This window comes from Melanostigma gelatinosum (assembly GCF_949748355.1).
Source record: "Melanostigma gelatinosum genome assembly, chromosome: 13".
NCBI lineage: Eukaryota > Metazoa > Chordata > Actinopteri > Perciformes > Zoarcidae > Melanostigma > Melanostigma gelatinosum.
Genome location: NC_136646.1, coordinates 17,299,772 through 17,315,988, shown reverse-complemented (window position 1 = coordinate 17,315,988; position 16,217 = coordinate 17,299,772). Strand labels below are relative to the sequence as shown.

Sequence of the window (16,217 nt, the reverse complement as noted above, 5' to 3'; positions counted from 1 at the left end):
GTTGCCATTCTCTCCCGAGGCTGGTCTTAAATAAGGCTCGCGTATGTAGTAAGCTAGCCTACGACATACAACAAATATACCCCACTGTGGGACTAATAAAGGAGTATCTTATCTTATCTTACCAATAGTAATACTGATGATGAGAGGAAGAAGAAGAAGATACATTAAACTGTTTACTAACTTGTCTCTCATGTGAAGCCTGACAGAGAAAATGTTTTGGTCAAACTAAAACTAGTCCTTAGCTCAAACAAAGAAAGCACTGAAGAAAAAAACCCAGATATCTTGACTTAATTGTAAGTCTGCTAATTAAGTTCATAATAGCTAAATATCTCAATGCAACACATGCTCCAACCAATTTCCAGTGATTTACTTTGCTCAATAATACTTTTCCATACAAATATTTACAGTATTATACAGCTATAATATAAATAAATAAATATATAAATAATATATATAGCTGTATATAGCCTTCTTTAAGCCTGTTATTTTCCCCACTCCTATTGCTAAAAAATACCGCCAATCTCTTAAGTCTACTCTTGTATAGTGAATCCATAAAGTACAAGAAAATGTGTGTTTTGAGTTCACAGTACTTTGAGATCACAGTTCAAAGACCAGGAATGATTGCGTCTGTCAGCAGCGAGAAAACCTGAAAAACTGGACCCCTGTCATTCGTGGAATGATGGTGATATGATCCCATTGTCCTTGAGATCACATGACTCCATTATGTGAAAGGGAGGACGATTTAGCCTGAGCACAGTTGTCTGCTCTGTCTTTCCTAGTGTGTAGGGAGCTGTTAGTTGTGTGTGTTTGGTCTACAGTCGCTGACGATGAAAATCATAATTTTTCTAATGTGTATGTGCTACCTTCTTCCTGTGCAGCCTGATAACGTGGACCGCTGTAAGTAAATCAAACACTGCAATTCTGCTGGTGTCCTCAGTCATGATAGGCTATTTGTAGTTTGGCTATCTTGGTTTCTGTTGACTGTTTTTCTTTTAAACAGACGCTTATTGTGAGAGTTGTCTCACAACAGCACAAGGTAGAGTGAACAATTCAACTATATTTCCCTAAACCCAAGAAAACAAAGGTTTCAAATTATAGACACTGAATTATCTCTGCCACTTGTTTTGACTATTTCCTTTGACAGAGATTGAGAAAGCCATGAAGGAAGCCCCAGCTGAAAGCAGACAGACAGTAGTGGAGAACCTCATCAGTGGGGGTGTGTGTGAGAAACTGTTGTCCTACAAACATGATGACGTCTCTATGGACAAAATGACATCCTCCTGCATGCACTTGTTAGGTAAGATCAGGAGGCAATAACAGTGGATTTGCATGTTTTTTACACTCTTAATTAATAATCTATTTTTAATTCCCAATCCAGAGTCTCATTACGACCAGTTCCATGAAGCTTTGGTGAATGAAGAGCCAAAGCATCTGGATATAGTCCTGTGTTATGAGCAGTCCATCGCATGTGTAGGGGTGAAACACCAGTCTTTTGAGGTAGGGTATGCGTCGCATTGTGAACCATTAATGTCCCGTTAATTAGACTAAACTGCTGAGAATTTATACTGTTTCTTTTTTTGTGACAGAGTTCCAAAACCACCTTCACAGAAAGCGACATTGAAGCTCTACTTCGGGACAACAAGGCACATGTGCGCATTGCTCAGCCGGTACATTCAGGTTCACCTGTGCACTCAAAAGATGAGTTGTGAAAACAACAACCTCATTTTGATCATACTGAATGTACGATGGCTTGTTGTCATGATGCTGTGTTTTTAAGTGTCAGAAAAATAAAGACATCACTGACAATTATTGTCCGGGTCTGTTTATTATACCTGACATGGCCTCAGCCTTCAGCAATGTAAAATAATACAAAGAGCTTTAGACCCACCATCATTTATATTATAATTAAATAGGTCACAGATATTAAGCGTATATTAAGAGTCAAAAGATCTTTTGGTTTAATAAACAAACCATTTAAAATTCAAATCAGCACAACATGGCAACAGAGCCACAGGCTGATATAGACACATGGTCCTGCACAGAAGGCTGCTGGGCCCTTATTGACCCCCCAAACCCACCTATTGCTCTCTGTGCATTGTGTATCCTGCACCAGTAACCCTGTGCAGGAATGCTACGATTGTCTGTGTGATGGTGAGCAAGTGGTTACTTGAATAAACAACCTATATTTAGGAATATGTTTCTACTCATCTTGAGACCCATCTCAAGGTACAGTGTATGTAAAAAATATCTTCACTATCAATTATCATTATTTCATCTTGAACTGTGCACATTCCAAAATTGATTTATAATAACATTGCCACACAGCAAACAAAAGGGCCGTGTCAAATTCCACAAATTTAACAAATTAGGTGATTTAGGATCTAAATGATGAGGTAATCCTAAACGACAAAGATCTCGTTCCATATTTCTAACAGTTTCACCCGTTACTTTCCGCTGCTACCTCTTTGTGACCAAAAATAATCCATAAAACATTCTAAAACCATTCAAGTGTTGGCGCGTGCTTAAAATTGTTGACAGTGGAACGAAGTGATTAATAATAGCAACATGAACATATTGGAACGCGGCCGTTGCGCTGTTGTCAGGAGGCGCTGTTGGAGCCCGGAAGAGTTGAAACTGATGACCCGAGATTGAAGGAGAAGCACAAGGTTCATGTTGTAGCCGCACATTGTTGTTTCCATGCGACATTTGTGCGAGTCTAACACTCCCGTCATCAGGAGAAAAGAAAAAGAGATATCACTCCCCAATCTTTTTTGAAGGTAAGAATCGAGCAATACGCACCGGTGTAACCTTATCAACTGTCACTCTGCCGGGCACATCTGGACTAAAACGTCTTCATGGTTTTTTAAAGATGCCGTAAAATCGAGTATCATTTAGATTACATTAAAAACCGACGATAGCAAGCTTGCTCTGTAATAGCTGGGCAACGTTCCCAAAAGGACACATCCCCACCTCTACCGCGCTGTCACGGCTGTAATGAATCTGTGTGCGGTGACGTTACTGTAATTAGGCGACCGAAGACCACGAGGTTACTCACAGCATCGTAAGGACCCCAGGATGAATTGAAACCTAATCGAGGGATGGTAATGTTACTGGATAATATAAAGATTAAACGATAATAGCGTTAATTTCATTGAAATTCTGTTTTCATCCATACAGCTGTGCGCTAACGCCCTGTGTGCGCTACCTGACGGTCTGTCCTATCCATTTGCTCACAGGCATTTCACAAATGGAAACTGTATTGATAAGACACACGATGCCATGGAAACTGTATTGATAAGACACACGATGCCATGGAAACTGTATTGATAAGACACACGATGCCACATGCATTTCCATGGCATACGGAAATGGAAATCGGTCACCAGCGAGGTCCGATAGAAAGGAATGACAGGAATGTGATGAGTGTGATCAAACCATTAAGGGCAGACAGACCCTCTTTTGTTGCAGGCTATCTGCCCTGTTCTTCCACATATGATTCCAGCTGATTTCCTCTTAGTGATTCACACCCAGTGCAGTCAAAGCTCACATGTCCACCGACTAATTCCGCACTCTCTTATTTAATTTAACAGCTGGGTTTCCTATTCAGAGTGTGGATGTGTGGGTGTCCAGAGATGGAAGGCTACGAGCAGTTCTGTCTGCGGAGTTTGGCCATACTGCAGGAGGAGGCGAAATTCAAGAAGACGACTCGTGAGCCACTGTGGTCCCTGAAGGCTCTCTCTGTCATCCGCTTCCATGGAAGAGCTGTGCTTTCGCCACTGGTGAGGAAGAAATAAACAGACACGGGAACTTATCGGGGAACAAAAACAAGATGTAATAATAATAATAATTACAGTTTCTAAAGTTTCTTCCTGAAAAGTAGACAGAAATCGGAGCTAATGTATGCTTCTGTTATGAGTGTAAATAGTTCTGTTTAATATCAGGCAATGTTTGTTATCCAGAGCAAGTACTATTGTTGACCGTCTGCTTTTTAATGATACAATGTTTGGTTGGTTTCCCTAGAAAGTATGTTTATCCATCACTGTCCTACTGTGGCTGTGTTTTTCATAGTAACAGAAAACATTGCGTACACTGTTCAGTCACAGTAAAATGAGAAGGATGTGATGATACATATTTTAGACATAAACTACAGATGTACACAGAGGTACATTATCACTGAAGTAGAGTTAAACATTAAGGGTAAAACACGTTTATTTTTGAGACCTAGATAATATATCTGAAGCACACGGGCTGAGTAGTTCCAATTAGATCAGCAGTTGGCAGGGGAAAGAGAGTGGACATAATTGATTACGAGGAACATCAAGGCTGTTTGATGTTAGTCAGGAGAATCCATCTGCTAGTGGCTGCTGACAAAGCAAGTTCTCAGGAATAGCCACACGATGGAGAGGCTAATGTGAGGCTGAGGATTCAAACAAAGGAGACACAAACATACGTATAGTGGAAGAAGAGTGATTGTGTTATCAGCAATAACTGAAAATAGATCACAAACAAACCTCATGAAATACATTTTGTGTATTGGAAACCTTGTCATAACGAGTTACTGAATAATCTTTCCTCATGTGTTTGTTTGTATTTTCTTTTTCCAGTTGAGTGCAGAGCAGCGTAGTGAGATGCGTGACCACAGACAGAAGGCGGTCCAGCTGGAGGTGGACAGGCAGAACATGCAGAAGAAGAACCTTCTGGCCCGGGTTCAGTGCATACTGGACCAAGCTCAGGTCAGTAGCACAGTATGGTCCTGGTTACAGACCTGGGTGTTTTCTGCAACAGGATTCAGTGGGCTATGGAAGATGTTTTGTGAAATGAATGTGATATTGTGTACAGTGTGCACTGAATAGGCTAAGTTAAATAACAAAATCCATATGCCACATCCAAATGCTTACGAAAGTAATACAATATAGATTTCAGTGTTCAGAACATTAAACATGAAGCCACTTTGTTTATTTCATGAACACACTTCATCTACATTTCTTAAACATGCCCATATGTGAAATAGGACTGTGTGTCAGTCCCACGATGTCGCACAAACACTAAAGTACAGTCTGTCCCAGAATCTCTTGAGGCATTTGCAGACTTGGATACAGGTTGTCTGACTCAACACTGTCTCTGGTAGGCTGGGCTATTTATTAAGAGAGCTGGATCAAATGTGTCACTAAAATAGTTTCAGGTGATTCTGAAGTCCACAACCAACACTGGACTATCTGATATTTCTTTACATTTAATTGTTTTTACGTCAGTGATAAATTAACTACTTTAAACCAATGCGGTTTGGGGCATATAATTCCTTCATGGTTGCTTTTGATTTGAACAATTGTTTGATGTTGGTCATCATGACTTATTGTCTCTGCACAGGCACATAAAGTACTGTGGCAGCCGGAGGGGCAACCTCAGAGGAGAAGTGGTAGAGGGACGATATTGCCGGACATGGAGGCGGAGCCCCATGTCAGGGAGTGGAAAAGAGCGCCAAACCACCATCAGCCCAAACAAGCAACACCTGAGGAGGAGAGCCGAGGGAGCGACCACACCCTATCGGAGGAGGAGGAGGGGACTATAAAAGGGCCCCGGACACAGGAAACTAGGAGAGAGTAGGAGTGGAAAGAGACGGAGACACAGCAAACGCATTGGAGACAACTGGCTTACCCCTTGATCACCCTGGAACGTCTGACTACCCGCCCGGCTCCCGACCCCTGCCTGTACGACTACCCTGCTCCTGCCCGCGCCCTGGACCGTATGAGGAATACCCGTTGTGCACCGAACCGTGGAAGTGAACCCCGACCATCCCTCTGGAAAGCGGACAGTGTATTGTTGAGTGTCTATCCTACCTCTATCCACTCTCTATCTTCAGTAAAAACCTCACTTGCACCATTTATCTACCGACTGGTTGTGTTTATTGGTCCGTGTTGTCGTGAAACCCCCTTGCCACCCCGGGGGCTGTCACAATTTGGTGGAGAATGTGGGCACAGTCCGGTTCTGGCAACACTGACCGATAGACCGACCAACCCAGTAAGCATGGCCACCCCGGTGCCATTTCAAGAGCTGCTAGCGGGGCTAATCGCTAGCAACCAGGAAACCCAAAAACGCCACGAACAAGCCATGCAAGTACAAATGCAAATCCTCCAAGCACAGCAGCAACAACAATACCAACAGCAAGTACACATGGAGCAGTATATGGCGGTACAAACCGAACGCGCGGAGGCGATGCAAAGCGACATCAAGGGCATGTTACAGACACAACAGGAGCAACGTACCGTGGAGAAAGCCAACCCAGCGCGCTTCCTTCTCAAGCAGACGGCAGCTGACGATGTGGAAATATTTTTTCAGATATTCCAGACAACGGCACTCCGGGAAAAATGGCCAGAAGAGCACTGGGCTGAGTTGATAGCCCCCTTTTTGATCAACGAAACGCAAGTAACGTATCAGGACTTAGAGCGCGCTGGAAAAGTTGACTTCCGGGTGTTGAAAGCGGAAGCGTTACAGCGATGCGGGGTCACGCTGGTACTAAAGGCACAACGATTTCATGAATGGACATATGACACCTCCCTTTCTCCGCGAGCCCAGATGCATGAGATCAAGAGGATTACGACGGCCTGGCTGCACGCAGAGCCCACCGAGGTGTCGCCCACCGATCGTGTCGTCATGGACAAATTCCTCAGATCCCTCCCGTATGAGGCAAAAAAAATTGGCCGGCCAGAGAAACCCCCGCAACCTCGAGGAACTGGTAGAGATCATGGAGGGTTACCACGCAGCACAAGCGTTAGTGCGTGGGGGAAGAAACCCGAAAGTGGAGGGGTCCACCCGCAAAGAAAAGATGAGAACGGAGGAAACTACCTATGTGTCTCCCTCCTTTCCCCCAGGCTTTCCCCGACGTCGGCCGGCGGGTGGACCGGAAGAGAGGAGGTGCTACCACTGCGGCGAGATCGGGCACATCGCCTGGGAATGTCCTCACCGCCAGGACGCACCCATGCCCACGGCCAGTGAGGGGAGTCGCCCATGCGGACTGATTACCGGATGCTGGGCCACTCACGAGGACCTCATGCCCCTCACCCCGGTCAAAGTAAACGGCCGCGACGCCTCCGCGATGGTGGATTCCGGGAGCGCGATTACCTTGGTGAGACCTACGTTTGCTCAGTACCCGCTCCTAACCGGCACCCGAGCGGTCACGTGCATCCATGGGGAGACCCGCGAATACCCCACCACCGCCCTCGAAATATACACGACGAGGGGTAGATACGTCGGCACTGCAGGAGTAGTGGAAGGACTCCCCGTAGAGGTGCTGGTCGGCCGAGACCTGCCCGTGTTCCAGGAGCTGTGGCGCAGCCTGGTGGTGAAACCAGGTACGACCCCTCACCGAAAGTCCAAGAAGAAAGCCATCTGTGGGCTGGGGGAGGAGATCTCCACCGATCCCCTATCAGAAGGAGTCGCCAGTGCCGTGGCCCGGGCGTTGGTGGAGGCCACCCAACCCAACCCCGAGGACGTATATGCCACAGCCGTCGAGAACGACGGACCCTCCAGCCCCAGTGAGCCCGAAGGAGAGGCGCCACCCATCCCCGAGGAGGCAGATACCCCCTCCCTCGAAGAAGAGGAGCTGGCCGGGCTGTTCCCCCAGGACCCGGAGGAGCCCATCTTACCCGGGCCCCTCACAGGGAGGTTTGGGACGGCCCAGTTGGAGGACCCCAACCTAGCCCACGCCCTTCGGCAGGTGGCCGCCGTAGACGGACGACCACTGGACGGGGTAAGAGACCTCCCTCCCACACATTTCTCCATTTATAACGGGCTCCTCTACCAGGTAGTAATAAAGGACGGGGCCCCCCTCAGGTTGTTACTGGTACCACGTCCTTTCATACCCTCTGTCCTCCAGTTAGCCCACTCCCATATCTTAGGTGCCCATCTAGGAGTGGAGAAAACCCTGGAAAGGGTGAGGGCCAGGTTCCACTGGCCCGGAATAAAAAAAGCCGTGGAGGATTACTGCCGGAGCTGCCCCGAGTGTCAACAAGTGGCCCCACAACCCCATCACAGAAACCCGCTGGTGCCCCTGCCGATCATCACCGTCCCCTTCAGCAGGATCGGGATGGACCTAGTGGGGCCCCTACCCAAGACCAACCGGGGACACAGGTACATCCTGGTGATAGTGGATTACGCCACCCGGTATCCCGAAGCCATCCCCCTACGCTCTATGGCCACCAAGGGCATTGCAAGGGAGCTGGTGATGTTGTTTTCCAGGGTCGGAATACCGGAGGAGATTCTCACCGACCAAGGAACCCCGTTCATGTCTAGGATCATGAAGGATCTGTGTGGCATGCTGAAGGTGACCCAACTGAGGACGTCGGTGTATCACCCCCAAACGGACGGACTAGTAGAACGATTCAACCAGACACTGAAGAAAATGTTGAAAAAAACCATGGACCAGGACGGGAAGAATTGGGACCAACTGCTACCCTTCCTGATGTTCTCCATCAGAGAGGTGCCCCAGGCATCTACCGGATTCTCGCCCTTCGAGCTCCTGTACGGTCGACGACCCCGGGGGCTACTCGACCTGGCCAAAGAAGCCTGGGAACACCAACCCTCCCCCTACCGCACCATGGTGGACCACGTCGAGGAGATGAGGGTGAGGATGGCATCCCTCTGGCCCATCGTCCGAGAACACATGGCCGAGGCACAGGCGGCCCAAGCCCGCGTGTACAACCGGGGAACCCAACCCCGAGTGTTTAACCCAGGGGATCGGGTGTTGGTCCTGGTACCCACGGCGGAATGTAAGTTTCTAGCCCGATGGAGGGGGCCGTATGAAGTAATGGAGAAAGTGGGGCCGGTAAACTACCGAGTCCGGCAACCAGGTCGGAGGCACCCGACGAAGGTTTATCATGTGAACCTGCTCAAGAAATGGGTGCGTAGGGATGCCATGCTCTGTTTCTCTCTCTCTACCCTCCCAGGAAAAACGGAGCCAGTCGAGGTACCCGTGGGAGAAGAGTTGACCCCCCGGCAGAAGCAGGACGTCCGGGAAATGGTGGATCGGTTCCGGGACGTGTTCTCCCCGGACCCCGGATACACCACACTGGTGCAACACCGGATAATCACCGAGCCCGGGAAGAAGGTGAAGCTAAGGCCGTACCGCATCCCCGAAGCCCGCCGGGGGGCGATAGAGAGGGAGGTACAGAGTATGCTGGAGGCCGACATCATCGAACCCTCGACGAGCGAGTGGTGCAGCCCTATAGTGTTGGTTCCGAAACCCGATGGCTCGGTCAGGTTCTGCAATGACTTTAGGCAGCTCAACGCCATCTCAAAATTCGATGCCTACCCGATGCCCCGGGTGGACGAGATGATAGAGCGCATCGGGAGGGCCAGATACATCACCACCCTCGACTTGACTAAAGGCTACTGGCAAGTGGCAGTAGCCCCCGAAGACAGGGAAAAAACGGCCTTCACTACGCCCATGGGACTGTACCACTATAAGAGGCTGCCGTTCGGTCTCCACGGAGCCCCCCCCACGTACCAGAGACTGATGGACCAGGTACTACGTCCCCATCGAGAATACGCGGCAGCCTATCTGGACGACATCGTCGTGCACGGGGAGGAATGGGGGGCTCACCTCCAAAGACTGGAAGCCGTCCTGAAAGCTCTGCGAGGGGCGGGGCTGACAGCCAACCCCAAGAAATGTCGCCTCGGCCTCCGGGAAGCTGACTACCTGGGGTACACCATCGGCCGCGGCTGCGTCAAGCCCCAGGTAGGGAAAGTCGAGGCGATCCGGGAATGGCCCCGCCCCCGCACAAAGAAACAGGTACGAGCATTCATTGGGCTAGCTAGCTACTATCGACGGTTTGTTCCCCAGTTCTCTGCTCTTGCAGCACCCCTGACGGACCTAACAAAAAACCGGCTGCCAGATCGGATCGTATGGACGGCAGAGACCGAGGACGCCTTCGAGAAGCTGAAGGAAGTACTCTGTTCTGAACCAGTGCTGGTGACCCCGGACTTTACGCAACCATTGGTGGTACAGACAGATGCCTCCGAGACCGGGGTGGGTGCCGTCCTGTCCCAGCTGAGGGATGGAGAGGAGCACCCGATCACATACGTAAGCAGAAAATTATTACCGAGAGAAACGAGATACGCCACGGTCGAGAAGGAATGTTTGGCCATCAAATGGGCTCTGGGGGAGTTGAAATATTATCTGCTGGGACGACACTTTACCCTGGTCACGGACCACGCCCCCCTGGTATGGATGTCCCGTTCAAAAGACAATAACGCCCGGGTCACACGCTGGTTTTTATCCCTTCAACCATATGCTTTCTCTGTTGTCCACAGATCCGGGGCCGCTCATGGAAACGCGGACGCCCTGTCTAGACGGGACGCCCTAGGTTCCTGGAGCAGTCCTCCCCCCAGGTCGGATTTAAGGGGGGGGGTATGTGGCAGCCGGAGGGGCAACCTCAGAGGAGAAGTGGTAGAGGGACGATATTGCCGGACATGGAGGCGGAGCCCCATGTCAGGGAGTGGAAAAGAGCGCCAAACCACCATCAGCCCAAACAAGCAACACCTGAGGAGGAGAGCCGAGGGAGCGACCACACCCTATCGGAGGAGGAGGAGGGGACTATAAAAGGGCCCCGGACACAGGAAACTAGGAGAGAGTAGGAGTGGAAAGAGACGGAGACACAGCAAACGCATTGGAGACAACTGGCTTACCCCTTGATCACCCTGGAACGTCTGACTACCCGCCCGGCTCCCGACCCCTGCCTGTACGACTACCCTGCTCCTGCCCGCGCCCTGGACCGTATGAGGAATACCCGTTGTGCACCGAACCGTGGAAGTGAACCCCGACCATCCCTCTGGAAAGCGGACAGTGTATTGTTGAGTGTCTATCCTACCTCTATCCACTCTCTATCTTCAGTAAAAACCTCACTTGCACCATTTATCTACCGACTGGTTGTGTTTATTGGTCCGTGTTGTCGTGAAACCCCCTTGCCACCCCGGGGGCTGTCACAGTACCAAGTGAAGATGTTGAAATGCCAGTTCCTAAATCTGCGGCAGTCAGCGGCTACACCCTGGTCACTGACTCTCCTGGACTTCCCAGAGACCCTGGATTTGGGCTTCAGACAAATGAACAGCCATGCTCTGAGACCCCCATCCTCAACAGCTACAAGGCAGTGGAGGAAGTGATGGTGAAGAGGGAAGAGAAGAGTGAGGAGGAGGAGGAGGAGGAGGAGGAGGAGGAAGAGGATGAGGAGGATATTAGTTTGGACAGCCTTCTTAAGAGATCAAGGGAGTATGTGAAGAGAGAGCAGACTCAGCAGGAGTCAACCGTTGTCCACACAGTCACCAGGACTCCCCTGCCTGAGACTATCTCTGACAAGGAGAAGAAGAGCTGCAGTCCCATGGGGGACATGGGTTTTGAGTTTGGATTCAGTCTGCACCATAGCCCTATTGGCCAATCTCAGACCCAAATCCAGTATAAGACTCTGTGCGACCCAATTCCCCAACAGTCTGGCTGCCTCTCACCTAGTCTACCCGACAGGTATGCTCGTCTCCCCAGTCCACAGTCCAGCATTAGCCCCCGTGCACAAAAACGCAAACCACGCCCAGTTTCTACAGGGAACATCCATATTTATTTTCCCATCGGCCCAACAGACCTTATACCCCGAAGTCCAGTACGGTCAGGGGAAGTTGCTGGCATGGCAGATTGGGGAGAATCTCTCTCAGGGGCCATGATGTCCCCCAGTTACGGGGGCTCAGTGGGTAGTGAAAGTGGCAATCGTCGATCCAGCCACTGTGGTACCAGTCCATTGCAGGAGCCCTGTAGTCCCATTAGTGCCTCAGGGTTTAGCCCAAAGGGACCCCTTGACCATCTGGCTGCAGGATTTCGCCGGCGCTGCCACACTTTGGACAGCCAACTGCATAGCTGCCACTCTGGAGGTGAGCACATAGACCGCAGCCAGGAAAGGGTTCCTCGCTTCATGGCAGGAGTTACACGGATGGCTCCAAGTTGGCGCACCCCTGCAGCCCCCTTACACCAGTCGTGTGAGGTAGATAATCCCTCACCGTCTCTGCTGAGGCCCTCCATGACTTCTGACTTTGCTCAGGTCCCGCTCAGAATGGAGCCTGATGACCCTCAGGGGACACACAATGGAAGGACCACACCAACTGTCCTCAGAAATGCAGCTGAGGCACAAGCCAACAAGACAGGTGAGTTTCTCTTCAACAGTTCCTGTAATGCACACTGTAATATGTCATTTCCACTGAGATCACAGTTTCTTCCATTGCACTTTTAAGGTAAAAAATAAGCATTTTTTTTGCTGTGTATTTATTTGTGCAAATCAACAGAGCAGACCCAGAGGCGAGCGCTGGCTCTGGAGGATATGCAACGGTGTCTGGAGGAGGAGCATGCCTTGCAGATGTCTCTCCTCCTGGCTGAGCAGGAGAAAGAGCAACAGCACCTCTGTCTGGTCAGCACAAGGAATCACACATTATCTATTCTAAATAGAAGTAGATACAAAAAGATTATTTGTTGTGCGGTACTTTATCAGTTATTTTACAGATTGGCAAGAATTATTTAGTTGCAATGTTGAAGTGTAAATGTATTCTCTTTTGCTTAAGGTGAAAGCACTGAAGTGTTTGTCTCCTGTCTACGCATGTGTTCAGGAGCTCGAGGAGACAGATAGAAGACTGAAGGAGCAGGGGTGTGTGCGGCCTTTGAGTGGGGATGCTTGTGGGTGGAATTGTAGGTCCGTGAGTGACAGCCGTCCTGTTGTGAGCCCTTCCTGCCCAGGACTAAGCCTTGTGCACACACCATCTGAGCTATCACCCATAGGTACCACTTCACCATGCTCACTTATTACTCTGTTAGAGTTTGTTAAACAGTGTTGACACAAGACAAAAATAGTGTTGTGGTCTATTAACTCTTATTATTATTATTACTTCTATTCAGACAACTCTTCATTCACCTTTTAAACAATATGAATTGAAGAAAGAGCTGCATGTAAAGTCTGCGTGTGAGGAAGCCGCAAGATGCAATTGCATACAGCTCAAAATAGAGAAGTTCAAACACCTAAATTGAAAGTATGTTTCTTTTTCCAGGTGTTCCCAGTCCTGTAAGTTCCAGTGTGTCCTCTCCCTCTGTCCAGCCTCCCGTTTATCTGTGGGGACCCACATGGGCAGTGAGCAAACCTCGAGCGAGGCTAAGTCTGGTATGTATGCACAAGTAGACAAGAGGGTGTGTGTGATTGCATAAGTTACACATGTTGGGATCTGCCTGGAGCGGGTTTGGTTTTTGTCAAATATACAAATGAATTTTCGTATTTTTCAAAAGTATTAATATCAATGGGATTATTAACATAGATTAATAATAACGTGGCACCAATAACCAAATTGTGGATTAAGTTAGGGTTAGGGTGAAAATTTGTGTTCACTCAAAAAATGTAAAAGTACTATTCCACATTTAGAGTGAACAGTGAAGGATTGAATCAGCACTGACCATAAAAACCAGCTGTTGTCAATAACAATACTCGTCAAAAATCAATAATATTATAAATCAACAAACATCTATTATACAATTGCAAGCATACTAAACCTAAAAGCAACAAACTGGCATGTGGCGAGGGGAGTGTGGGTGTCTGTATGTATGTGTGTGGGTGTAGGAGGGGGAGAGAGAGAAAGAGAGAGCAAGGTGGTGTAGGTGACATCACCTTGACGTAGTCACATGAGTGATTACTCCACGCAAGGCTCCACAATGGCAGCGTGGCCGTGATTATTTAAAGAGGGAATGAGACACTCAATGGAGGCCGCGCTTATGAGCGTAACGACACGTGTGTGTGTGTGTGTATGTATGTATGTGTGTGGGTGTAGGAGAAAATAAGAGAAAAACTCTCGAAGTGAAGTAGATCCTCACCGCAGCAGTAAAATACAGTAACTGCAACTTTATCACACAGAAGCCTGACTGGCGAACTCAGGTTTAGCAGCCGTGTCACAGGGACTCCCTGGGGTTCACGTGGGACTTTTCTATCTTCACGTTCCCGTCTTCTCGTATCTTCTTGTCGTCCAGGTTATGACAGCAGGGCAGCAGAGAGCCTTCTGTCGACTTGGCGCCATCATTCGTGGCTTCCTCACTCGCAGACTGCTGAAAACAGAGAAGGTCAAACACCTGCGACAGACCATCCTGGTGAGATTACACGTTTAACACAAATAATAATGTGCACAACTAATTGATTTTAATAAGAGTTAATCAATACATCTATCATCATGTTAGTGACTGGGAACAACTGTATGTTTAGGAATGTGTTGAGTGTATATGTGTGCTTAGGATACACAGGAGTTCATCCGCTCCTTCCAGACAGAAGGTCCACAGAAGAGAGGCCCCTGCTCTGCACAAGATCGCTCCCTGCAGGAGAGAGTGCGAGCCCAGGTATGAACGTGCAGTTACTGTCTACAGACAGCAGAGGTCCATCTTACTCTGTGTTTATGTGTGCCTCGTTTGTCCCGCAGTTACGTGCAGCCCTTTATGACATCCATGACATCTTCTTTGAAATGCCTCTCTGGGATCGATTAGCATTGCTGCAGCAGGACAGGGAGCTCCGAGCAGAGAGGAAGCTGCGAGACATGGTAACCTGTCAACCAATCGATCACACATCCATGTGTTGCTCCTCTTTGAAAGGAAGAAGTGAAGGAGAAGTTCAGATATCTTTTCACTCTCAGTATGAACTTGGAAACTAACTTGAGTTTGTACTCGTGCTTGGTGAGCAGTGAAGCATTTGTCTGGACAACTTGTGTGATGTTTACCAAAGTATAAATCAAGACATGGCTTGATGAATTATAATTGTTCTACCTGCTGATAGCTGGTGGTACTTGAAAAGCATATCATGATGAACTGTATCTATATGACACCTTGATTACCACACGGACAAAGTGTCTTACAGGGAAGAAACACTGTTTGGTGGCAACGTGCCTCGTCTTATACCGTCAGTGTCAGTGCTTCAGTCATAAACTATGATCCTGACTGACTGTTTCAAAAGGAGAAAGCCAAGGGCCCCAAGGAGAGAGTGGTTCTGTCTGCTGCCACACAGAGGTCTCTGGACAGGAAAAAGAGGTACGATGGGAAAGAGGAACACGGCCTTACATTGCAGATGAGATCTGGTTTTAGACGCGAATGTTTTTGATGATGGGCTCCAGGGATCAGCAGTGTTTTTATTGTATGTGTTTGGTGCTCCTCCAGGGTCGGTGAATCCCCATCAATGGCTAGAAAGAAGCAGCAGAAGCCAAAGAGCCCCACTACTAACAGGTGCTCTAGACTGAACTACAATTCCCTGTGTTTAATGTCCGCAGAAGATTAGTTCTCTAAACACATCCTTTCTTCATTTCCAGAGTCCTGAAGCCGAGCCAAGGCCAAAATTCTCCTGTGCCAGGCCAGCTGAACTGCCAGGGGTGAGACTTGTTTCACCATAATCACAGAGTGCCTTATCTTGCTATCATAAATCACATAAACTGCCATATGTCATTTCTTAGGAGATTTGTCACTCCACATCACCCCACGACTGAGAAAATGCTGATATGCTTTTTGGGTTGCTAGTGTCCTAATTAACAAGCATTACACTTTGTCTGACTCTGATGAAGACGCACTTGGCTTCAGAACGGTAGTCTTCTAATAAAGTGTGTTGCCTTAAATCCGTGTGCTCCAGTATACTTTGGACCTAAGCTCTGAAGTCTCTCCTGATTGGACATTTCATATTTTATATGCTGACCTAATCTATTTTGCATAGCAGCAAAAATCCAGAAGTGGATGTCATGCTTGGCTAACCAATGAACTGTAATTCCAATACTTTATTTGCCTCTTGCTGAAGGCAACAGTGTACATAAATGTTTGGATTTCAGCTTTTACAGATGACTTTAAAGTTAGTAAAGTATGACAGTGGCTTTTTCTTCTCAGGAGCTGGTACAGAAAGACCCCAGAGGAGAGAGTGAGGCGCTCAGAGAGCCTGAAGAAGCAGCACTCTCTGGGTTAACAGATGACTCAACTTCCCCCGACCTGTCAACTTTGATTTTTTAGTCTTTGAATACAAACCTTGCCCCACCGTAAGTCCAGTCTGAGCTGCTAATATGATTGTACCATCTGAAACTCAAATGATTGTATTCACCACCATACTTGAGCTCACTGGTATACATCATCACCATGTCATTGTGTTTTACTGTTGTAGCTGAAAAGAGCTGAACTGAGCACAAATCTCACAGGG

At 48.3% G+C, this 16,217-nt stretch overlaps 2 protein-coding genes across 2 annotated transcripts; both read left to right on the top strand.

Moving 5' to 3' along the window:
• Positions 1-811: 811 nt before the first annotated feature.
• On the top strand, positions 812-1,709 carry LOC306786697 (uncharacterized protein; the record flags this gene model as incomplete). The annotated part of the gene is made up of 5 exons (XM_079281543.1): positions 812-897; positions 1,001-1,036; positions 1,145-1,297; positions 1,379-1,497; positions 1,587-1,709. Exons 1-5 carry the CDS (start codon positions 828-830, stop codon positions 1,707-1,709), a joined length of 501 nt encoding a protein of 166 aa, XP_079137669.1. The 5' UTR covers positions 812-827.
• A 1,905-nt stretch (positions 1,710-3,614) lies between these two features.
• Positions 3,615-15,989, top strand: ccp110 (centriolar coiled-coil protein 110; the record flags this gene model as incomplete). The annotated part of the gene is made up of 13 exons (XM_079281049.1): positions 3,615-3,779; positions 4,605-4,737; positions 10,984-12,180; positions 12,319-12,440; positions 12,637-12,805; positions 13,072-13,181; positions 14,036-14,152; positions 14,294-14,395; positions 14,476-14,592; positions 15,003-15,076; positions 15,203-15,268; positions 15,352-15,411; positions 15,914-15,989. 13 exons carry the CDS (start codon positions 3,615-3,617, stop codon positions 15,987-15,989), a joined length of 2,508 nt encoding a protein of 835 aa, XP_079137175.1.
• Between the last annotated feature and the right edge of the window lie 228 nt (positions 15,990-16,217).